The following is a 25,947-nucleotide window of genomic DNA, read 5'->3' as shown; positions in this document are numbered from 1 at the left end:
TACAGTGCTGTAAAACGTCGGTCACCGCACAGTGTGAATCAGCCCTTAAAGTGATTCTGAAGGTTCATTTTTTTTTTTTGGTAAAATAATAAACATGTCTATATTTGTGTGCAGTGGTTTTGCACAGAGCAGCCTGGATCCTTCTCTTCTTGGGTCCCCCCGCAGGCTCTTCTGGCCCCTCCTGTCTGTTGGGTGCCCCCACAGGAAACAGCTTGCTATGGGGGCACCTACTGCTCCGTGTGTCCATTCACACACGGAGCCGTGGCTTGGCCCCGACCCATTTCTCTCCTCATTGGCTGACTGGCTGTGATTGACAGCAATGGGAGCCAATGTCTCCTACTTACTGTCTTAGCCAATGAGGAGTCAGAGACCTGGGACAGCCAAGGCTGTCATTCATATCGCCGGATTGTGATGAGGCTCAGGTAAATATTGAGGGGGCTGGGGGCACTGCTACACACAGGTTTTTTTTACCTTCATGCATAGAATGTGTGTAGGTAAAAAAAAAACTTCAGCCTTTACAACCGCTTTAAGGGTATGTCCAGCCAAATTTTTTTTGTTCTTTTCCTTTTCGTTTTGGATTGATTGTGGAAGTGATATAACCATTGTTAGGTACTATCTGGAGCTCTATTAGAGGGCCTGTGCAGAACCTACATTGGTTTTGGCTGAACCTACACTGTAAATATTGGAGAATACTAAAAGTCGATATTTTGGGGGTTAAGGTATGGGTTTGAGTAGGGTCTAGTACAAGAGGGCAAAGGTCAAGGCCAGATTAACAAAGAGGCAACAGAGGCTCCTATCTTGGGTGCATTAGCTTAGAAAGAGGCACAGCTAAGTTGGGAGCTTTTAGCTCTGTACTAGCTATTAAATACACCCTAAAAGACCTGACTCTTACTATAGTGTTGTGTGCAGAAATGTTTTCCCTTGATCTGCACGATGTCAGTTGTGGTAAACCTGCAATTAAAAAAAAGTAAAAGAAAAGTTTAACTTTTTATTAACTAATTTATCAATTTTTTATGCTTGGTTAATTTTTTTTTTTTTGCTGATTTTTTTTTTCTTAGGCTTGTAAAATGTATGTTTTTACAACACCACATGAAAAGAAAAGCTTTGTACTAAAAACAGAATTTCAGTGCCTCTATAAAAAGGGGCAGGTATCAGGCTTAGAATCAGTTTTGGTTACAATAATGTTAATGTAGGTCTGGCTGTAGTTCACCATGCTCTCATCTCTGTGGGTGCTAGCAGACACCACCCGTCGTCAACCGTTCTAAAGGTAAATGATTATCAGACAGTTTAGAAAACCCTCCCAAGACTGCCATTTTTTCCTCTGGCATTACTGGAGTCTGTGTACACCTACCCTACCATAGCCAAGCCAATTGTTTGTGTTTATGGAACCATTGTGTGATTGTGGTGTCTGGAAAGTCAGATTGAGATAAAATAGAATAAGCTTTTTAGAATAAGATACATTAAGCTGGTTCTAAAGGTTCAAGGTTTTTTACCTTCGTGTATTCTATGCGTGACTGTAAAAAACCTTCGCTTTGCAGCAATCCCCCCAGCACCCCCTAATATTCACCTAAGCCCCCTCTCGATCCAGCAATGTGCACAGGTGTCTCGGCTATCCTGGGACACCCTCTTCTCATTGGCTGGGACAGTAATAGGAGCCATTGGCTCCCACTGCTGTCAATCACAGCCAGTGAGCCAATGAGAAAAGAGAGGGGGTGGGGCCGGCTGCGGCTCTGTATGTGAATGGACACATGGAGCAGTGGGTGCTTCCACAGCAAGCTGCTTGCTGCGAGGGCACCTGACAGGAGGGAGGGACCAGAAGAGGAGGATCTGAGCTGCTCTGTGCAAAACCACTGCACACAGCAGGTAAGTACAGGCATGTTTGTAATTTCTTCTTTAAAAAAATGAGCCTTTAGAATCACTTTAACAATTCCTTTAGTTATTACAGATCTCAATATCTACAGAAGGCCCCATTCCACTCTACTATACTTTAGATCAGGGGTCTCCAAACTTTAAAGCCTGAAGGAGAGGAATCTGTCCCTTTGTTAGAGGGGGAGTAGAAATGTCCCAGCATCAGTGGGATTAAACAATGCTTCAGGCTGGGTGGTCAGTGGCAGTAAGAAAATGACATAGTGCCCATTCTACAATGGGCAAATTTTTGCTAGTTAAAATTCAACAGTGGTCTTACTTGTACATGTTTTCTGAAAACATGGAAGTCACCGTGGTTAGTGCTCTCTGTTAGCAAGCAGGTCTAGGTGCTCATATAGATTAGGCAGCAGGGCAGTTAACACTGATCTATAGCATTGGATTCCTATTAATACACATTAAATGTACATGCTATTCCTTTGTTTGCATGAGCTTCCCTATGGAGTTCTTGTTTTACCCTACAAACTGAAAAAGTTAGACCTAGGCTTCTAACTAACTAGGCCCTATTGTGCATGGATGAGTACCTGTACTATAGGGACATTAGCAGGTAATTTGCAGATAATATTGTACTGATTTATTTCTATATAACATGGCAAGTCATTTGAGTAATTTCAGCTGACCTACAAATCACTTCTAATTTGGCATCTGCGTTATGAACCATGATATCGAATAGAGTTATGTCTGTAGCCATAATGATCTCATTTCACGGTGTCTGTGCAAGTTCAAGCTATGACCTACAGAAAAGTTTCTTGCTTTATTACCATATGTACCCCTTAATAATATTTTGATGTGTTTATCAAGTTCCCATCACAAGTGTACATTTATGATCACTATCTCCTAACTATAAGGCCTCATGCACATTGGGCATAAAAATGTTGCTTATATTTAATGTATTTATTTAGCTCCATCAATTTACGCAGCGATATATATAAAATATATATATATGAGATAGTGTACATTCACATCAGTCCCTAACTTTCAAGGGGTGTACAATCTAAAGTCCCTAACTTACATTCATACATACACATACTAGGGCCAATTTAGACAGGAGCCAATTCACCTACCAGTATGTCCTTGGAGTGTGGGAGGAAACCAGAGTACCTTGAGGAAACCCACACAGGCACAGGGGGAACATGCAAACTCCAGGCAGGTGGCGCCGTGCCTGGGATATAGGCATTTGGCATTTTTTTCCTTCAGCTTGTAGCAGCAGCTTTGTTAGCCTAAGGAGGCAGATTTACTAAAACTGGAGAGTGCAAAATCTGGTGCAGCTTTGCATAGAAACCAATCAGCTTGCAGGTTTTATTGTTAAAGCGCAATGGGTAAGCTGAAGTTAGAAGCTGATTGGCTACCATACACAACAGATTCTGAGTGCTCCTGTTTTAGTAAATCTGCCTGTGTCCATGTGCAGTTGGCCATTTACAGGCATATTTGAAGAGGAGTGTTTACAGACTGGGGGAAAAAAAAAAATCACAAATGCATTTTTGAGGAGTTTTCAGGCCAAAAAAAAAACCACTTGACATGTATAAATGCAGCATTTTCAAGTGTACATTGACTATACTGAAAGATGAGCAGAGGGAAATGTTTTTGGAAAAAAACCTATAAATGTGTGTGCAATAAGTCCGTATAAGCAATTTTTCTGCTTTTTTTTTCGGGCAGAGGTTCTGGTGTTTCTTCAAGCGCCTAGCGTGTATATAATAATTCCGGCCATAGACGGTTCGTTTATCTGCCGAATTTTCGGCTGAAAAACGAAAAATCGGTCGTTCTGTTGCCACTACTGCTTATGAGAATTGTTAATTTTTCGTAAATTTTCTAGCATGACCGATAAAGGAAACGAGGAGGAACTGCGAAAATCGGCCGACGACATTGCCCCACTAAAGGTGCGAATATCAGCCGATTATTCTTTCGGACGATAAACGAACCGTCTATGGCCTGCATTAGGCTGACCATACACTATACAATTTTCTGCCCAATTTCCTTTAGATTTACCTTCAATTATGTAGTGCAAAGGCCTGCCTAATTGGCTACAATTGAAAGTGTTGTTTAGGTTTGACCTCATATTATATGGTTTTTGTTAAATCTAAAGCAAAATTCTCAAGAAAGTTGTATAATGTATGACCAGCCTTAAACTGAAGTAAAAGCAGTTTTTATGGGGTTTTTGGGTACACTGACACAACTTGCCTACAATGAAGAGTGTTCTACATCCTGCTGGCAGCTTCTTGTTATAGAAATCTTCCCTTCACTGATGACAGATCCTAATCACAGCTGTGAATTTCTGGTACTGCATGGGTTTGGTGCAGTGGCTGTGACAGTCTGTCAATGCTTACCCTCCCCTCTCCTCCATTAAGAAACCCCCTTGTATCGTTTTCACAAAATAAAATAAGTTCTAGGAGTGGAGTAAGGGGTCCTGTCTTTCATTCGCTCCTCCACTCACAGAAAATTTCTCGAAAACAATACAAGGTGTTTTCTTTAATGGAGGAAAGAGGGGGGCAAGGGTGTTGGGAGGATTTCTACAATAAGAAACAGCCAGCAGGACGCAAGACACCATTCATGAGAGGTGAGTTATGTTCCTGGTCCAATATAACAAAAATAAACTTCAGTCTAAAAATATATAAAGATTTTGAAAAAAGTAGAAATATTTCCTCTGCTCTGCGATTTATTATTTGCTGTTTTGAATTTAAAAAAAGATTTTTATATCAAAAGCCAGCAAGTCCCCCTCCTTGGCCAGTTTTCTAGACTTTCTTATATACGTTATGTATAATTAGCATTATCAGTAAATTTTGAAACTTTTTGAAAAGCATTTATTTTTGTTTTTGTACCCAGATCCATTTACAGTTGAGTCTATATGCTCGTCTTTAGAGGCAGGGGTCATGAGCTAGGAATATATAAATATACCTAACAGACTTTTATTGGCCTCTGTTCTCCTATATGTATAATCTGGTGTCCAGGACAGCATGACTATGTACAGTTTGTGTGTTTAAAGTTCACAGAACAAGCAGCTGTGCACACCTTGTGTTATGTACATACTGTGATGTCTGTACCGGCACTGTGGGTGCTTTACATGACCCTGAGCTTCCTTCAATCCAGACATGGGGGTTTGTCTGCAAAGCATGTACAAGCATCCCAAGGGTGTAGACCATAACGGTACAAAATGTAGGAGGTACATAGGAGAAACTCGTAACCACTGGGGTACTGGGACTATTTTGAATTATAAATATTTTATATTATGCACATTTTTTTGAATTGCAGTTAAATGAGCAGGCTCTACTTATAGTGAATGCAGGGTCCTGGGTTTAGTAACACTTTATCTTGTCTCCCACAGTACACACAACATGGAAGTGCAAATATTTAGGGTGGCTCCACTCTACATGGAGGAGCAAAGGGGCCACCTTTGGGCAGCAGCATTTTCTGGGGGTAAGATAAAGCCTGGTACATACTATAAGCCCAGTGGGCTGAATGACAAAAAAAATTAAAATTGACAGATTGATGATTAGAGGGAAGGGGCATACCCCTCTTCACACAGCACACAAGAACAGAGCTGAGGCTATCAAACACAGGCTGTGGGCTAGAGGTGCCTTCCCTGGTTTTTTCTTTTGCTGTAAAGACATATGTCAAGTGATTCATGCTCATAGCAGAGGAATGAGGCAGCAGACAGAAATGACGCTTGATGCTCTGGGTTGTGACAAGCACATACAACAGAGCAGGGGTGCTCAATCTGTAGCCTTCAGAGCCCGCTGATGTGGCCCTCGACCTCCAACCAGGGAAACACATTCTCAGGTTAGCAACCCATGGATTGTGATCTGGGCTTGCCGACCTACCATCCAAAAGCATCACAGTGCACCGAGTTAAGGCTGGCAGTGGAGGAAGCAGGTGGCTGCAGAGGGAGCAGGAGCTGCATGGGCCGATGCTTCCTCTGTAGGGCTGGCTCCTGTCCCAGGTTTAGTGATACCAAGTGCACTTTAGCACCGGGCTGCTAGAAAGGTCCCAGGCGGAGAGCAATGCCAGTAGGAGCTGGAAGAGGAAAAGAAGGTCAGTGTATTAAACAACACATACACCATGCTTTTGCAATGGGAATTTTAGTGCCTATAAAAGGTTAACAACTATTAGCTTGTTTTCACACTGATCCAAGGGTGCAGTGCAATGCAGCTGCCACTTTCCTGCGGGTTACCTGCACTGAGCCATAGACTTCTGTTATATCCTGAAGGTTTCACTTGCAGAAAGTGCACAACACCCGCAATATATAATAGAAGTCTAACCTTCAAAAAGTCATAGGTGCACTGCGCTACAGCTGAGGTTTGTGTAAATGCAACGCATCAGTGTGAAAGCAGAGCTTTACTAAATTAATAAAAGCTGACCATTGTAAGCGCCTCTGTCACTGTTAAAAAGCTTCACTGCTCTAAGTGCCACTTTTTCTGGACAGCTTGGTCTGCTAAAGGAAGTGTAAACATCCCAGATTAAGAGCAGGGACCAGCTGAATTTTGATAAATACGTGGGTTCGCCTGCTTGACAAGTCACTTGTTTAAGGCTGGCCATACGCTATACAATTTTCTGCCCAATTTTCTTTAGATTTACCTGCAACTATGTAGTGCAAGGGCCTGCCTGAAAATTGTATAATGTATGGCCAGCCTGACTTCTGTTAAGGGTACATGTTGGAAAATTTTCCATCAATCATTGGCTGCAGCTGCTGATCAATGTATTCCTCTATCCACCTTGTTTGTGCGAATGGAGGTATCTTTTTTTTTTCTCCATTCAGGCTACTGGCTGAATGATAGAAAAAAAAATATTAACTGTGTATGGCAAGCTTTACTAAAAAAAAAAAAAAAAAAAAAAACTCTAAAAAAGAAAATGAATCCAGCCACCACTGACTTGGCAAACTGAAATATAGAACATTTTCATTTTTGTGTTTAATACTGCTTAAACATCCTAATAAATAATGATTATAAAATGCTCAAAAAAACAAGTACACTTGCATAAAAATCACATTTATTTCACATTCAGATATGCTCTTTAAAATATAGCATTGGACGGTAAAAGGAATCTCTGTATACATAGTTTTCCAAACTAGTGATATCAAAACCAAAAGCTGCCCATATACAGTAAGATCTTGTTTGATCCCATCAACCATTTTTTACCATTTAGTAGGAAGCCTATCCTAGTGGATTTAACTAGGGGTATTACTCAAGACTAACTTACTGCACATTTTAGGAACATTTTGGAGAATCGACTAATCAAACTTCCCGTACAAAGTGAGCTGAATCATAAATGGCAGTATTCAGATTTCATCAAGTGTATTCAAGAAGGCGAAAAGCAATGACCAAATGACAGTAACATGGTGCAGCCAATCAGAATTTGTGTCTCACTATTTTTACTTTAAAGCCGAAGAGCAATTGGTAACTAGGGGGTTATTATATTATACTTTGTCCATTATTGCAAAGATTCATTCAATAAACATCATGTATGAGTAGACTCTGTTTAACATATACAGATATAGGCAAATAACGTGGAGGGAAAGTCCCACAACCAAACATTTCTAGGAGTTTTTTTTGGCACAAGAGACATCCAAACTCTTTTGTCAATAACCTCTTTCCCCAGCACCTAGCAGATTTTGTAGTTGCTACAGACAGTATATTGCGCCATGCAGTGTATAGTCCTTTCTTGATAAGATGCCAAGAATAGAGCTGGGTTCCGGGGAAAATGTACATTTTGTGTGCTTGTGCATGAATTAGATCATCGGTGGCCACCCAGACAGGGAATTAGTACACACAGCAATAAGAACATTTTTAGTACAGGATAGAAGTATTAGAACCTCGATTAGTTTTTTGGGGTTTTTTTGCTGTGTGCAACCTCAGAGAATTCCTGTCACTGCTAGTGCCACCTAGGACAGAAAGTGAATGAAAATCTCTCCATTAAGAACACACTCTGCAACATAAATCTGACACATGGCATACTCCTTCCCGGATTTATCCAAAACTACAATTAAAAAATATGGGTAAAATCATTTGCTACCAAGACATTAAAACCTGCAGAGTAGCCCCAGATATACACAGTTTGTGTATTGTATTTGGATGGAATCACCCAGGCTTGGCTGTTGTCACATATGTGGATATATTCCATGCGGTTACACAAACCAATAATGTGCCAGAGGTTAAGTTAACATTGGTTAACTGAAACGTGGAATGGATAGCATATTAGCACTTGCCACTGCTTTGGGTCCTGAGGGTATAAAGGGGCCCCATTTAAGGGGCTCTTGAGGCAAATTAAACATATAAAATCTGTTTGCATATGAAGTTAACTCTTATCCAGTACTATATCATTGCAGAGGTTTCTGTGGACACAAACCCTGCACCCCTTGTGACATTTCCAATCAAGAAGAGGTAACGTCAGACATACAGTGGGAGACTTCAGAATCTTGGTTGTTGTTAGCCACTGATCCCATCATCCCCCTTTGTGGGCTGTGTATGAGGGAAGAATTGTTTAGCTGTCTTGGGTTAACCATACACATTAAAGGATAAGTTCACCTTTATAAAAAAAAAAAAAAAAAACTTTTTGCAGGGAATGTGCATTTATTTTATTTTTTTTTGTGGAGCTTCTAAAGCATTGCACCAGTGATCAGCGGAGCGCTAGCACCATGCAGAACTTCCCCTGACCTGTCAGTATATCTGCTTGCTCATACATTCCATATGGGCAAGCAGATACTAACTGATAGAAAAGCTCAATAAACTACCACAGCGCTGTGGAGTTCATTGAAAACTCCAAGCCGACAGACGTGGAGGCTGTTGGAACTTGTAGTTTTCCCATTCAAAGAATACTTTAAATGAGTGACGGGGCTGGTGCCCAGCACATTTTTAATTTTTTTTTTATTGTGACAGCACCCCTGCTAGCTGTCACAACGAGGGTCTGGGGATGCGGGGGCCAGTCCAATCGTAACATGTAACATGGTACACCCTGAATATGGGTTTAACATGTAACATGTTACAAAAGGTGAACTTATCTTTTAAGGTTCCATGATTGCTTACTTGATTTCCCCATCCACCCCAAACAGAGTAGATAGAGGAATCACCCCTGCCAGCTGTTGTACTCAGATAGCCGCAACACCTGTACTTGGTACATACTTTATGTTAGGATCTATTAAAGCAAGAAAGGTCACCCATGGGGGCCAATCAAAATTTTGCTATGGGTCTACAATGAGCTAGAGTTGTTAAGTCTAAGTATATAGGGATTAAGTTAACATTATCAGTCTGGTACCTATATACTTAATCCCTAAAACCACAGTGAGCCTGCCTACTTGTAAGCCAGTCATCAATACTTCCCCCTCATTCTCTAAGGTTAATATCACAATGGTATAATGATAAATTACTCCATGACATTGATTTTGCTGCTATTACAACTCTAACATTCTACATTAAAACAAAGGCATTTTGCTGGTTTGAGCTAATATAGCAGATTTGCCAAGCAAAATACATCCAGTATTATTTGATAAAGCAATACAAAGTGCAATGAAGATTTGTAAAGTTCAGTAATTCACAGTGCCCAATCAGATTTCAGTTTACTGGATTGAGGTGGTTTCTGATTGGTTACTGTGGTTAACCACACATGGTAGCTGTTCTTTGTGCTGCCGGTCCTGTGTGGGCAGCCTATCCTCTGGTACGTCACTTGTTGTACACATACTACTTGATTGGCGTTGATGCTCCATGAAATTTGGTAGGACTCTGAAAAGGGCAGATTTGAAATACTGTGCTGGTCTTGTATCATTTGTGTTATCTTCATGTCCCTGACCTTTCAGTATATATTAGAAGAGCCTCTCCAAGCGAGCATATCAGGAAACTATGGAGAGAAAACACACGATAAATATTATTCAGTAAGGACAGGATCAATGAAACATAGAACCATCACCTAAACATAGAAAACTGGGTTACCTTAGGGTACAGCCCATAAATCCTGATCTAAAGCTCAGCACCACAGAAGATGTAAGTTCACCTAATTATATGAATCGGATACTCTCCAAGCAAATCCCAAATCTCATGAATGTGATCTGCTGTATAGTGTGCAAACCATCAAGTGCATATTCTTGCTAATAGAAGAATTGTGTGAAAAGTATTGAGCTTAAATGGATTTGCTCATCTCTACCAGACATGTTTGGGCTGATTGCTCATCAGTTGTTTGTATAGAATCAGAGAACTGAACAATCTGGCACAATTTATTTTCCAAAGATACAGAACTTTACTACTTCCAACCAATTGTCTTTGCTTGTTCATTAACCACCTCACTGTTGGATTGCCAGCAGTAAGATTCTGGTTGGCCACAGATGGACAGGCATCCCACCAATTTGCACATTCACATTTCCATCATCTAACAATCAAGAAGCACTGCAACCTTTTCTACTACTTGGTCATTATGTTATTGTATTTTGGTTACATTACACATTATCACATGTTTTGGAAGTGGATTTTTTTTTACTTTGTTTTTTATATATATCTATATCTATCCATTCAGTCTTATCCGACCCTTGGTGATTACATGGACCGTCACTCGTAAGCGACTTTTTCCATGAATTCTCTTAGCAATTATTTTACAAGATAGGTGGCCAGGTCTTTCCCCAACCTCTACCATGCAGGAGATCCCGCATGGCCAGGGATAAAACTAGGACAATTTAGACATAAACATAAGTGTATATATATATATATATATATATATATATATATATATATATACACACATATATACATATACATACATACACACATACACACACACACACACACACACACACACAGTTGCAAGAAAAAGTATGTGAACCCCTTGGGATTTGCATGAATTGGGCATAAAATGTGCTCTGAACGTCATCTAAGTCACAATAGAAGAACACAGTCTGTGAATGTTTACATGTTATGTGCAATTAAACTATGGCAACATCTAATGTTTGTGTAGTATTATGTTCAGCAAACTGTGTTCTATTGTTATGACTTAGATGACGTTCAGAACACATTTTTTTGCCCAATTCATGCAAAACTCCACGTAATCCCAAGGGGTTCACATTTTTCTTGCAACTGTATATATATACACACACACACACATACATTTTTATGTTACTGCACATGTGAATGCAGATTATGGTGGTGAAAGCCTCATTGCCCTTTTCTTCAGTCAGTCGTGTAGAGATTCTCCAAAAGGTCAGATAAAGGTTTAAACATTCTTGCTTGCTTCTAATGAACCCCCACACAGCTTGATGCTCTCCTATTTGTCATATTCTATGCTCACACTACAAATGATAAAGACCATAAGGCTGGGTTCACATATATGTGGTGTGGTAAATCGCATGTGATTTGCACAGGAACTGCACCACATTCCTGTGCAAATCACATGTGATTTGTGTGTGGTGCGACTGGAGCCATACATTTGGCTTAAATCCCACTGCACCCACACTAAAAAGGTGCAGGACCCTTTTTTGGTCCTCACTAGAATCGGATCATATGGGTATTCACACCTATGCAATCTGAATCTGCACATCACACCATGTTTTGCAGACTGAATTCGGGGTGTTGTTACCTTAACCCCCCCCCCCGCAGGGGTTTGATTCTGATGCATTGCGGAATTCACACAGAAAACGCTGCAAATTCCAAAAGGGAACCTGAGTTGTCTTAAAATATTTCAACATAACTGCGCTGACATAGGTCCTGCAAATACAGTACCTACAGTATATTGTGTATATTGCAAATATTGTTTATATTATGTATAATGTATATGTTATGCATAATATATATATATATATACACACACACACACAGTTGTTTTCAAAATAATAGCAGTGTGTTGAAAAAAGTGAATAAAGCTCAAAATCCTTCTAATAGCTTTTATTTCCATACACACAAATGCATTGGGAACACTACACATTCTATTCCAAATCAAAACATGAAGAAAAATATATCAAATTTGTGTTGTTCCTCTAAAAAAAATTGAAGAAAAGTGAATATTAAACTGTTCAAAAAAATAGCAGTGTTTGTATTCTTCTTTACAAACTCAAACATTCACTATATAAACTGAAAAATGTTTGAAGATTTTGCTTTCCTTTGAATCACTTAATGAATATTTAGTTGTATAAGCACTGTTTCTGAGAACTGCTGTACATCTGTGTTGCATGAAGTCAACCAACTTCTGGCACCTGTGAACAGGTATTCCAGCCCAGAATCATTGGACTACATTCCACAGTTCTTCTCTATTTCTTGGTTTTGCCTCAGAAACTGCATTTTTGATGTCACCCCACAAGTGTTCTATTGGATTAAGATCCGTGGATTGGGCTGGCCACTCCATAACGTCAATCTTGTTGGTCTGGAACCAAGATGTTGCACGTTTACTGGTGTGTTTGGGGTCGTTGTCTTGTTGGAACACCCATTTCAAGGGCATTTCCTCTTCAGCATAAGGCAGCATGACCTCTTCAAGTATTCTGATGTATTCAAACAGATCCATGATCGCTGGTATGCGATAAATAGGCCCAACACCGTAGAATGAGAAACATCCCCATATCATGATGCTTGCGCAACCATGTTTCACTGTCTTCACAGTGTACTGTGGCTTGAATTCAGTGTTTGGGGGTCGTCTGACAAACTGTCTCCAGCCACAAGACCCAAAAAGAACAATCTTATTTTCATCAGTCCACAAAATGTTGCGCCATTTCTCTTTAGACCAGTCAATGTGCTCTTTGGCAAATTGCAACCTCTTCAGCGCGTCTTTTTTTCAACAGTGGGACTTTGCGGGGGCTTCTTGCAGATAGCTTGGCTTCACATAGGCGTCTTCTAATTGTAACAGTACTCACAGGTAACTTTACACCTTCCTTGATCTTCCTGGAGCTGATTGTTGGCTGAGTCCTTGCCATTTTGGCTATTCTTCTATCCATTTGAATGGTAGTTTTTCTCTTTCTTCCACGTCTTTCAGGTTTTGGTTGCCATTTTAAAGCATTTGCGATCATTTTAGCTGAGCAGCCTATCATTTTCTGCACTTCTTTATATGTTTTCCCCTCTTCAATCAACTTTTTAATCAAGGTACGCTGTTCTGAACAATGTCTGGAACGACCCGTTTTCCTCAGAATTTCAGAGAGATGCACTGTAACCAGCATGTACAACATTTGCTGCCTTCCTTCCTTAAATAAGGGCAATAATTGCCACCTGTTTTTCAAAGAATGAATGACCTCACTAATAGAACTCCACACTGCTATTATTTTGAACATGCCCCTTTCAATTAGTGATTCAATTACACAGAATCAGCAGCATGCATGTCATGACTGCTGGGTCTGTTGGATTTCTATTACTCTACTACACCTGCTAGTAAATTATTTGCCATGTAGAAATATCATTTCTACCAAAAACAGTGATTGATCAGGTTAGTAATGTCTGACTGCTATTATTTTGAACACAACTGTATATACACACACACATGGCGGAGGTGACAGATCGCACCACAGCACGGCCCTGCGGGCATGTGCAATGCGCGTTCCTGAAAGGACGCCATATGACGTCCACCCGGAGGGACGAGCTGTTCTGGTTAAATAAACAACCAAAAACACATCAGATCTCACTGGGGAAAAATATGTTGGATCTCTATACTGATATGGACTGGGTAATGTGTTAGGAACGTAAGGATGCCCCATCGTTTGATGGAAATGAAAATCATCAACCTACAGAGGACTGAATTCAGAGACACCCCAGAAATCAAAGTGAAAAAATTATGCAGCAGGCTAGTTTATTTTGCTGAAATTTCATTGCAGCAAATCAAAATGGTACTCAGTAGTTTGTATGGCCCCCACGTGCTTGTATGCATGCCCCTGACAACTTCGGGGCATGCTCCTAATGATACGACGGATAGTGTCCTGGGGTATATCCTCCCAGATCTGGACCAGGGCATCACTGAACTCCTGGACAGTCTGAGATGCAACCTGGTGGTGTCGGATGGACCAAAACATGATATCCCAGAGGTGCTCTATAGGATTTAGGTCAGGTGATCATGGAGGCCATACAATGGTATCAATTCCTTCATCCTCCAGGAACTGCCTGCATACTCTCGCCACATCAGGCCGGACATTGTCGTGCACCAGGAGGAACCCAGGACCCACTGCACCAGCGTAGGGTCTGACAATGGGTCCAAGGATTTCATCCAGATACCTAATGGAAGACTTGAAATGCCGGCAACAGCTGATGGCATTTCTTGTCTGCAGCTCTGATACTGTCATATTACACACGCTGCTAGTAATTAATGTAGGTTTGTTTTGGGTTTAGACTGCAGAAAAAGCTTGGACTGATATCAGGGGACGGGGCTTGAGACTACTAAAGAAATCCTGGAAGGATCAGAAAAAAAGTCCATTGTTTTGGGTAATAAACAAATATATGATAAAAGACAGAAATGACAATATTTAATCTCCAAGAATGCTTTATATGAAGCAAGAAGACTCAAATCCCAGTGTTATCAGTTATTTTTAGCTCAGCTACAGGAGATTTAAAAAACAAAAACAAATCTTCTGCACTGTGATGTCATCATCTGCCCCTATAAGGAAGCTCTCAGTAGGGTCTCCTCAGTTGCTGCGTGTTCACTGATCAGTGAAGACCTGCTTCTCTCTCTGGCAAGTGCTTTTTTGCAGTTTCATTCAATTCAATTTCAATTGATTTGATTTTATTGCAATTTAATTCTTGCCCGCTTAAAGCGTGTTTAATTATTCATTAAAAATGAAACAATTTAACCTTACAAAGGTTATTTCTCAGAAAAACACAGAAGAGAAACCAACCAAAGGATAGCCACCTATGGAAGGAGGTATCAATGAACAGCCTGCAGATACCCCAACCAAGAAGCCCAGAAGAACGAAGAGAGCTTGGACTTTTGTGCGTGGCTACTTCAGAGCCATCATTGGATGTTTTGGTGCTGGCTGTAAAGTCAATGGCCCGCACCAGAAGACAGAAGACTGGACTGGTAAGTATTGTAGATATTGATAAATATGACAACTGGTACACTTTAATTTGATGCTTTTTTGACAGGTCCCATTCCCATATGTACATATGTATAGGTCTGTTCATGTATGGGGACAATTAAGATGTTTGTGGCTTATTTTGTTGCAGACATGTATAACTGGAGGCCAACCTTTTTTTTTTTTTTAAGTTTTGGATAGAGTGGAGAGGGCTTAAACTCCGTTTAAGGTTTCTATTGTTTTCTCCCCCCCCCCCATGAGGGAGATTACCCCTCTCTATTTGTCCTGATGAACATTATCGCTGAGAGTGAAAGAAATTTCTAAATTTTGGGTTGTCACCAGAACAGGAATAGAGAAGGAATCTTCCAATGGGTACACTAGCTCTGGTGACAACCAGGGATTTGCTCATTTGGGAGGGATTTCTTCTCAATTCCTGTTTTGGCTATGGGAAGTGAAGATAAATCTCCCCAATGAGGATAAAGATGGCAAAAAAACTGGCAGGTATTATAACGTTCTTTTACTCTATCCAATCTGTAAAAAAAAAAAACTTAACCTTAGTTCTACTTTCCTGTTCATTTGGTATGGGAGGATGATGGACACGGCAATCTGAAAGGGGTCTAGCATATTACACACAGGGCTCAATGAGGGAGTAGCAATGCTACTGTCAGAGAGATGGATGGGTGGGCGGTCAGATATTCATTTTTATGGCCATTTTCACTGATGGATCTTTTTCACACATAGGCTATTTGCTCAATTTGTTTTTAAAGTGGCTGTAAACCCTTTCAAACACCCAGTGAAGTGACTGGCCTCAGGTGATACACGAAGATGAAAACATACCCTCCTGCATAAGTTGTACATCTGTTCAAAGTCCTTAATCTATAAAGCTTATCTGAGAGTTCAGAAAAAAGGGGGCGGAGAGCTTAATTTACACTCTGCAAAGCTCAGTGAGGGATATGCTTTGTTTATATTTCATGTGTGAGGTTTACAATCACTTTAAAGCATAAAATAGTTTCTGAAATCATCAACGATTATGTAAACCCTACATTTCAGATTCCTGATATGTGCCTGCTGTACTATGTACTTGTATAGAAATGTATCCTGTTCTCTTTGTATTGCTTCCTTTGTGTGAAATCCCTGGTGTTCCTGCCAGTCCCTCTGCTTTCCTATTAGACCCCTTACAGATGGGACGGCCTCTGCCAGGAGTCCGCTTTCTCAGCAGGGAATCTGTCCACTGATCCCCGCTGAGCAAGTGGATGGCTGGGCAGTGTCTGCTCCACTTACACAGAACAGACGCAGACATAACCCGCTCTCCTATATGGGCGGTCAGAGGTAAACAGACCACCTATCCGTTTACACATGACTGCCATCCAATCTGCTAGACAGAAGGGGAATGTATTCCTTTGTCAGTTACAGATGGGTCACTTCTTGGCTCATGGACTTGTAGAAAGTATCACAGGCAGTGGGTAGGGACGAGTACCAAGAAACCAGCATTTTTATACAAAGGCCAACAACAGTCTTCCCTGTCATGTCTGGTTTATTTATTGTCCCTGGCATTGGAGTTTTGAACTTTTCTCTCTACAATTTGATGTTGTATATGAAATATAGGTCAAGGTGCTAACTCCGATTCTTCTTTTTTATGGCAGATGTATGCGGTCCTTACCACAGACGCAGCTCACATGGCAGGCCTGCCCCAGTGAGTGAGACCGAATGTTACATTCACATTGCTACTTCACCAGAATGTGATATTGACATTGCGACTCCACAAGAATGTGACAGTCACATTGCGACTCCACCAGAATGTGATGAACTCATTGCGATTCCACCAGAATGTGATGTTCATATTGTGAATTCACCAGAGTGTGACATTCACACTGCAGCTCCACCAGAATGGGACGTTCACATTGCGACTCCACCAGAATGTGACATTCACGTTGAGAATTCACCAGAATGTGACGTTTATGTTGAGACTGCACCACAGTGTGACCTTCACATTGAGGCACCTCCAGAATGTGATTTTTATATTGCAACTTCAACAGAATGTGACGTTCACATTGAGAATTCACCAGAACGTGACGTTCACATTGAGAATTTACCAGAACGTGACGTTCACATTGAGAATTCATCAGAACGTGACGTTCACATTGAGAATTCATCAGAACGTGACGTTCACATTGAGAATTCATCAGAACGTGACGTTCACATTGAGAATTCATCAGAACGTGACGTTCACATTGAGAATCCGCCAGAGTGTGACGTTCACATTGAAAATCCACCAGAGTGTGACGTTCACATTGAGAATCCACCAGAGTGTGACATTCACATTGAGACTCCCCCAGAATGTGATGTTCACATTGAGACTCCCCCAGAATGTGATGTTCACATTGAGACTCCCCCAGAATGTGATGTTCACATTGAGACTCCCCCAGAATGTGATGTTCACATTGAGACTCCCCCAGAATGCCATGGTAACATCTCCTCCAGTGAAGATGGGCACAAGACTACAGGAAATAATAGTCAAATATTGGCTGTAGGGGACTCAATGATCAGAAGAACAGAGAGGGCAATCTGTCACAAAGACCCTGGTTGACAACCGCTAAGCTTGTGGTTGGGGACATTGTAGACCGGATGGACAGATTGTTGGCTGCGGCTGGGGAGGATCCAGCTGTCATGGTACATATTGGTACCAATGTTAAAGGAAGATGGCGAGTTCTACAAAATGAATTCAGGGACGTAGGAGCTATATTGAAGAAAAAGACCTTCAAATTAGTATTTTCAGAAATACTGCCTATACTTAGAGCCACACCAAAGAGGCAGCAGGAGATTAGGAAGCTTAACAAGTGGCTGAAGAACTGGTGCAGGGAGGAGGCGTTTGGGTTCCTGGAGAACTGGGATGCACTGCACTTAAATGAGAAGGGCACAGCTGTGCTGGAAGAGAGGGTCGCCACAAAGTTGGAAGAAATTTTATATCCACCAGAATGTGAATATCAAAACACTTAACACAGGATGTTCCTACCAAGCTTGTCACACATTGTATTGATCAATTCACACCTCAGACCTCGCCCACCCTTGGAAACAAAAGATATGTTAATAACTGTTCACACCTCAGATTCCTCATGAAGACTCCCTGCCAGGTGGCCTTAACCACTTCCAGATCGGACACTTTTACCCCCTTCCTGACCAGGGCAATTTTCAGCTTTTAGCTCTATCACACTTTGAATGACAATTGCGCGGTCATGCAACACTGTACCCAAATGAATTTTTTACCATTTTTTTTTAGATAGATAAAGCTTTATTTTGGTGGTATTTATTCACCACTGGGATTTGTATTTTGTTTGCTATGTAAATGAAATGTCCAAAAATTTTGAGAAAAAGTGTTTTTTTAATAAAATTTTGCAAATAAATAATATTTCATCATAAATCTTAGCCAAAATTTATTCCGTTATCTTTTTAGTAAAAAAAAAAAAAATCCAAATTAGTTTATAAGCAAAAATTATAATTTTTAAACATTTTTTTTTACATTTTTATTTTATTTTTTTATATTATTATTTTTTATTTTTATTTTTTTTTACATACTGTCACCCTAGCAGTACAGTGTCACCATGGTGACACTGTACTACTTGTGAGGGGTGATGGAGATTTTTTTTTTTTTTTTACACCGATTGCTTTTACACCCATATAGGATGTAAAAGCAATCATTTCTCTTTCTCTCTGTGTGCATTCTTGCACTCATTGAGAAGAACTGAGTGAGCTGTGATTGGTCACAGCTTGTCACATGGTACAAGGCTTTTGTGAATAGCCTTGTACCATGTGACCTCTGTGATCATTCACAGATTTCACACATAGTAAGCAATGATGTCAGAAGTGACATCTTGCTTACTACTTTGCATGTGATCACTGATTGGCCAATCAGTGATCACATGATCGGGACCTCGTACAGAGGTCCCGTCCCACGATCGGTGTTTCCCAGGGAGCGCGCACAAGCAGGGTGCGGGGAGGCCGTTTATAGACGGCCACCCGACCCTGCAGTGCCACCGTCCGGCCGTTTATATACAACGGCCGGTCGGGAAGTGGTTAATGACTCACTCCAACAGACACCTTTCCCACCCTTGGAAACAAAAGAAATGTTAAAGAGCAACTCACACCTAGCTAATGTCAACACATACTGCTGTCTCTGCTTCTACTGTGTGTATTTCTCTGCAAACGCCGCATGCGCGGTTTACCGGCGGTTGCTAGGCATTTGCCGAGCATTAAAAACACCCCACAATTGCCTATAATGCAGTTTGAATGGTGTTACCGCTCCGCAAACGCCCCGCAACTGCGCAGCAGCACCATAGACTAGAATAGGAGGCTTCAATGCCTCCTGACTCGACCAAACGCTCCCGTTAGAACAGCACCATGTGCTGTAATGTGCAGAATTGGCAGAGCCGCTTCCCAAACGCCTCTCTGCCGCCTGCACACAACGCTAGTGTGAACGTAGCCTTAAACAGCCTGAAATAGTAATAATTTAGCACTTTTCAGTACATTCTGGGCATTTGGCAGGTTCTCCTATGCTTATCTTTAAAAAACGCTTCTAAACGCAAACGCACATAAACGCGTTATGCAAACGCGGCTAAACAGACGTATTTAAATCTACATTTTCCAGCAGTCAGTATCCATCATTCAGAAACATCCCGTGTACATGGGGCCTAATGCATTTGTTGCATTAAGGCAAAAAAACCTTCTGGATGCAGCTAAATCCCCACCCCTTATACTTACCTGAGCCCTATCTCGCTCCAGCGATGTGCATGAAAGCAGTGGCTCCCCCAGGTGTCTCTCTCTCCATTGGTTTACACAGCAGTGGGAGCCATTGGCTCCTGCTGCTGTCAATCACAGCCAGTGAGCCAATGAGGAGAGAGTAGGGGGCTGGGCTGAGCCATGCTCTGTGTGTGTAAATAGACAATATCCATTCACAGGAGCGTGGCTCAGGAGCGAGCCTGCTGGAGTGCTCCCATAACAAGAGGCTTGCTATTGGGGACACGCAACAGAGAGGAGGAGCCAGGAATGCTGGCAGGGGACCCAACAAGAAGAGGATCGGGGCTGCTCTGTGCAAAACCATTGTAAAGAGCAGGTAAGTATACCATGTTTGTGTTTTTTTTTTTTTTAATTACAAGCTGTAACTGGTTACTATTTATAGGTAAAGTTGATCCAGGAAATATCCGTAGGTGTAAGATAACTTTTTTTTTTTTATGGTTGAACTGGATGGACATTTGTCTTTTTTTCAGCCAGACTAACTATGTAACCTTTAGAATCACTTTAAATAAATAATACAGTACTTCACAGTGTTTTAGTGGAAGGCTTTTTAGTTCCTTCTGTCCCCACAATAACCTTCCTGGGTGTACTGTTTCTGAACTTTGGAATTTTGTTTTGGTTTCCAGTTTGGCAATGGCTGAAATCCATATCTTGTGTAATAAAATCTGTGTAAAACCAAAGTAAAAGCAATCTTGGAATGAAATCTTGCATCCTACTTGCCTTATGAGACAATAAAGTTCCTTAGTAAGTAATAACTGTAGAGTGTATTTGGAGAGGGTCATTGGTCTGGGCACAAAGCCCTTCACAGCATGTGAAACTCGTGTAATTTTTAATTTGCCATGCCTCACTGCCACCTACATGAAAGATGAAATAGTATGTCAAGGAACGGACTTCCAGATCATGCTGACTGTGAGGAATATTTTGCATATAAAACCTATTAAAAGTAGATAATGGACATGAATGTACATAAGTGGTATGTCATGTGAAATATATATTGATCTGCCTATGTGATAGTACACGCCAATAACAATAACATTAAAACACAATTACTAAAACATCATAGAAGCTTTAACAGATTAAGGTGACTTTAACCATTTTTATCTATCTGATTTTTTAAATCAGTCTTCATTGAAATAATACCTGGTACTGGTAGTCATAGTTACATAGTTAGTCTGGTTAAAAAAAGGACACAGGCCCATCTAGTTCAACCAATAATCTGGTCATAAATTTCTGTTTCAATATTTTTATTGTTTTAAGAGTAGAACTTAGAAATAGGTGTACAACAGTGGCCCCAAAGATCCTCAATGGCCATACAGCATAAACTCACATCGCAGGCGAGGTTCACAAATACAAAGGGTACTATACAACAATGATATAGACAAATATTAAATCAAAACTCAGGGTGCCGAAGCTCAAAAGCTACAATCCTCTATAATCAGGTAGAAAAAAAGGAACAATATACTATACAATGCATCTGGAACTTGCAGTAAGGCATCAAGCCATCAGAGGGTCCAGCAGTCCAGAACAAATAGAAAAATGGGAAACAAGAAAAAGAAAGGTAGAAAGATCAAAGAAAGAAATAAGAGAAAACAGGATAGAAGCCACCCACACGACCAGCCTCACCAAATTGATACAAAGATCATAGATAAAATTCAGATTCAGGACTCAGCTTGCAGGTAACTAATCCAGGGAGTCCAGACTCGCTCAAACTTGGCAGAGGTATCTCGCAGTATACTGACCATTTTCTCATTAATCATAATCCAGGAAAGTTTGAATTCCATCAATGCCAAGTCCACCAATGGACCCGTGCAGACAGAAGCAATTGCAATTTTAGCTGCCAGGAACACAAAATAAATTAGGGTCTGAGCGGATCTGGAAGCCCCAATGATAGGTTCATTAAGCAGTGCAGTTCTAGGGTTCTTAATGACATTAATCATGGTCATCGTGAAAATCAGGGAGTAAACTCATGTCCAACACCTTCTAACCTTAGGGCACGTCCACCAAATATGGAACATCGTTCCCATTTGCCCACATCCTTGGAAACAGAGTGAAGAGGAGCCTGGATACATCTTTGACAATTGTTCCAGAACTTGATACCAGTGAGAGAGGACCTTATAACCCGCCGCCACAAGGGAAACATTCATAATACCTCTGTGTATTCTGAGGAACCATTCCCTCCAATCTTCTGTCTCCTCACCCATATCCCTCTCCCAGGCAAGCATATACTGTAGTCTACCCGAGTTAGAAACAAACAACCTATACAGACTTGAGATGCCCCCCTTCTGAACCTTGCCTTGTAGACATCTGCTTTCAAAAACTGTTCGCGTGGCGGTATCAATGGTATTCCTTTGTAAGGAGCGAATTAAATGTAAAATTTGCTGCAGACTAAACTGTTCAGCTGCAGGCATCCCAAGCTGTTGTACAAAATAAGAAGCGGGGTATACCCCCCTATGACCCAGAAAGTGTCCCACCCAATACAAGGCTTTATTCATCCACCAATGGAATTCACATGGCTGCAAACCAGGGGGGAACTCCGGGTTTCCAAATATAGATGCCACAGGGAAATTAGGAGAGTGGAGAACCACCTGTTTGTTGGCCAAATCCCAGAGGTGCAAGGACAGAGCTAGCGTGGGGCAAAGGATCGCCCTCCTTTGCTTAGGGGAGATCCACAACAACAGGTCAATAGGAAGAGGAGCACAATCCTGTGCTTCCAGCACTATCCAAACTGGTCGATAAAAAGTGGCATAAATTTGCGACAACTGAGTAATCTGAGCTGCCCAATAATATTTTCTGAAATCTGGAACCCCCAACACCCCAGAATCTTGTGACACATATAACATTAAATGTCGCAATCTATGGCTCCTAGCTCCCCAAATAAAATGAATCAAGTTGTTCTGGAATCTATGAAGGTCAGCTGCTGGAACAACTATGGGTAGGGTGCTAAAAAAATAAAGTATGTTAGGTAAGACTACCATCTTAACTGCCTCAATCCTACCCATCTAAGACAAGGATGCAAAAGAGGACCACTGTTCGTCATCCCTCAACAAATGTGCCTATAAATGTAAATAATATGCCTTGTATAGTGTCGCTATAGAAGAGGTAAGCTTAATTCCAAAATATGGCAAAGAAATGGTTTGCCACATAAAGGTAAAGTGGTTCTTTAGGCTCTGAATGGTATCCCCCCGCAAGTTGATGTTGAGGGCCTCAGACTTCTTCCAGTTCACGGCCAGACCAGTTATGCTTTGAAAACGAGCCAGAAGATCAATAAGAGATGGTGGAGAAGTATGTGGGGACATAAGAAAGAGGAGTATGTGGTCAGCGAAAAGAGCGCATTTGTGTTGTTTGTGCCCACTGTCTATACCCAGAATGTCAGGGTGAGTCCTAATGGCCACTGCCAGGGTTTCAATTGCAATAACAAATAATAACAGTGAGAGAGGGCAGCCTTGACGGGTGCCAGATGCAATTGAAATAGGATCCGAGAGATATCCCCGCAACCGTATTTGCGCTGAAGGATTGTTATATAGTGCATGAAGGAAAATCAGGAATCTAGATCCAAAGCACCATCACGAAAGAATGCTTTCCGAATATCTAATAAAGACAGCATACCTCTCCGTGCATTACCTCAGACCCATGAAGACAGCAAAATAGTAATAAGATCAACGGCTCTCAGTATCTGATCCGAGGCTTGCCTCTCAGGTATAAATCCAACCTGGTCCTTATGGATATAATTAGCGATAAAACCATTCAATCTGGTAGAGTAAATTTTCGCCAAAAGTTTCAAGTCTGTATTTATCAAAGAGATTGGCCTATAATTAGAGACATCACAATGGTCTTTGTTAGGTTTGGGAATAAGACAGATAAAGGCTCTATTGGAGTCACTGTCCATCAGTTCACCCTGTTGTAGAGAATTAAAGTAAGTTACCAAATGTGGGAGCAAAATATGGGCAAATGTTTTAAAGTACAGGACCGTAAAGCCATCAGGTCCTGGAGCCTTAGCTGTCTTTAACTCCTTGATGGCCCTAAGGACCTCGGCCAACGTAATTTTCCCATCAAGAGCCTCCCTATGGGAGTCCGAAAGGACAGGCAAGGGAAGATGGACTACAAATTCCTCAAAATCCTCTGATGAAGCGGTGGGCATATGGTTGAATTAATTTCGATAATAGGTGTGAAATTCCTTGAGCACCGTTACTGGGTTTTAGATCAATGAGCCGTCTGACAGTCTACGCTTAGGGATTGATGTTCATTGCGGTCTAGGAGTAAGTTCCGAGCCAAAAGTTTCCCAGGGCGGTCAGAGTGCTGATAAAATTTAGCTTGAGACCACCTAGGGTGTTTCTCCGTTCTAGTAGTAAGGCAAATGTTTAATTCAAGACGTGTGGTGTCTATTCTATTCCGAAGATCCAAATGCGGATTCCGTGTATGCTCCTTAAGAAGAGTGGACAATTCCTATTCTTTGTGGCGTATGAGAACTTCAGACGGTTTTTTTATATCTGGAAGCTAGCTGAATAAGGGTACCCCGTACAGAGGCTTTATGGGTAGCCCAGTTAATTTGTGGTGAGGTCTGTGTTGGGTCATTAACGGCAAAGAACTCTTTAAGATGCATCTCAGCATCAAGGCAAATAGAGGGATTGCTGAGCAGCGATTCATTGAGGTGCCAAGAATAAATTGAGGCAACTTTGCAAATAGAAGTAAGGGTGGCGATAACAGGCGAATGATCAGACCACGTGACCTCTAGAAGTTTGGAAGAGGTAAACAAGAAACATTTCGAGTGGGAATGAAAATGTGATCTATCCCAGAATAGGTTAAATGGACATTGGAGTAATATGTAAAGTCGTGACTAGAAGCATGAAATTCCTGCCAAACGTCAGCTAGGTCAAATTGATGAAGCAACTTCCCCAACTTAGTTCCTGGGGCCTTCGTCTTATACAAGACCGAAACCAAGGCCACATTCGAGTCACCCCCCAAGACTACAGCTCCCATAAAATGCGGAGACAGTGTCTGGAAAAGGGACTGGAAAAAAGCTATCTGATTGGTGTTGAGTGCATAGTAAGGGAGGAAAGTCATCTGTTCCCCCTCTATCTCTCCCGCCACCAGAAGATACCTACCATTGGGATCCCGAACCATATTAAGGGGTGAGAAGGAGAGCCTTTTGGATATACAGATTATGAGCCTCCCACTTTTTGTCCGGCACATTAGCCAGAAAAAATTGGGGATAATGGCCATGCAACAATGGGGGCTGTAATGCAATAGGGAAGTGAGTCTCCTGTAATATAACTACATCTGCTCCCCCCGAGCGGTAATATTGGAAAGCTTTTCTATGTTTTACTAGCGAATTCAGACCCCGAGTATTATGGAAAAGAACCATACGGGGTTTGGGCATGTTATTGGAGGCCATCAAAATAGAGCGGACTTACCCTAGAAAGGCGTAAACCAGGCATTAATCCAGAAGCCTGTCCCATGGAGAAGCAGATGCCACATGGGTGGATATGAAAAATAAAAACACTAAAGAGAATAGAGAATTATGGCAGTGAAGTAAGGAAAAAAGAAAGAACCTGCAAACAGGAAGAGAGAAAAGCAGCAGAATAGTAAATTCCAAAACATCATGAAATATGTTATAGGGAGGTCAATTGTGGGCATGCTGCTGTGACCACCAAACAAACTAAAAATGTCCACAAATCGTGGAAAGGGGTCTGAGTCCACGTCTGCCACAATCAAGGAGGTGGAATCAGAGTGGGGTGCAGTACTCATGCACAAGGCCTGCGCTGAGTCTCATCCAAACAACAGGAATGGCGGAAAACATAAGTCCTCCAACTGTTCCACAGGTCAATATCAAAGAAAACATACAATCTGATAAATAAAATATAACAGAACAACTGTGCATGGGGAACAGTCCACCGTAACAAAACTAAGGACCAGAAGTAAGAAAGGGTGGGGGATCCATATATCAGGTAAACAGGAAACTTAAGTAGAGACCAACAAACCCAGTCCACCTTATCAAGGAGGTCTTGAATTTTGCTTGGAGAGGCTTCTGGTATTGTTCCACAACGGAGACAGGGGAGCGACAGTTTCCAGTTGATTTTTGTCTTCCAGGTAAGGTGAGCGACGCTGGCGTCATAGATGGTGCGGTAGTAATCAAGCTGAGATGCAGCAATAAGGATTTTCCCTCAGTAAAGTTGGCAAATGAATACGATTTTCCTCTGTAGGTGAATGACAATCGGAAAGAAAACATCCAACGATATTTAATGTTCTGATCTTGAAGAGGTTTCAACAGTGGTTTGAATGCTCGTCGTTTCTGT

At 41.3% G+C, this 25,947-nt stretch overlaps 1 protein-coding gene across 1 annotated transcript in view; it reads right to left on the bottom strand.

Moving 5' to 3' along the window:
* Positions 1-6,886: 6,886 nt before the first annotated feature.
* Positions 6,887-25,947, bottom strand: part of SLC35D4 (solute carrier family 35 member D4) — a 176,509-nt gene continuing 157,448 nt past the window's right edge. Inside the window, exon 15 of the mRNA XM_089675740.1 lies at positions 6,887-9,744. Within this exon, the coding sequence (XP_089531866.1) occupies positions 9,684-9,744 (61 nt within the window). The 3' untranslated portion in view covers positions 6,887-9,683. The remainder of the gene's footprint in view (positions 9,745-25,947) is intronic.

The sequence above is a fragment of the Staurois parvus genome, unplaced genomic scaffold, assembly GCF_062004578.1.
Source record: "Staurois parvus isolate SC_StPar_1 unplaced genomic scaffold, SC_StPar_1.0 ptg000157l, whole genome shotgun sequence".
Classification (NCBI taxonomy): Eukaryota; Metazoa; Chordata; class Amphibia; order Anura; family Ranidae; genus Staurois; species Staurois parvus.
The sequence above is the reverse complement of the archived record's forward strand: the minus strand, read 5'-3'. Positions and strand labels throughout refer to the sequence as shown.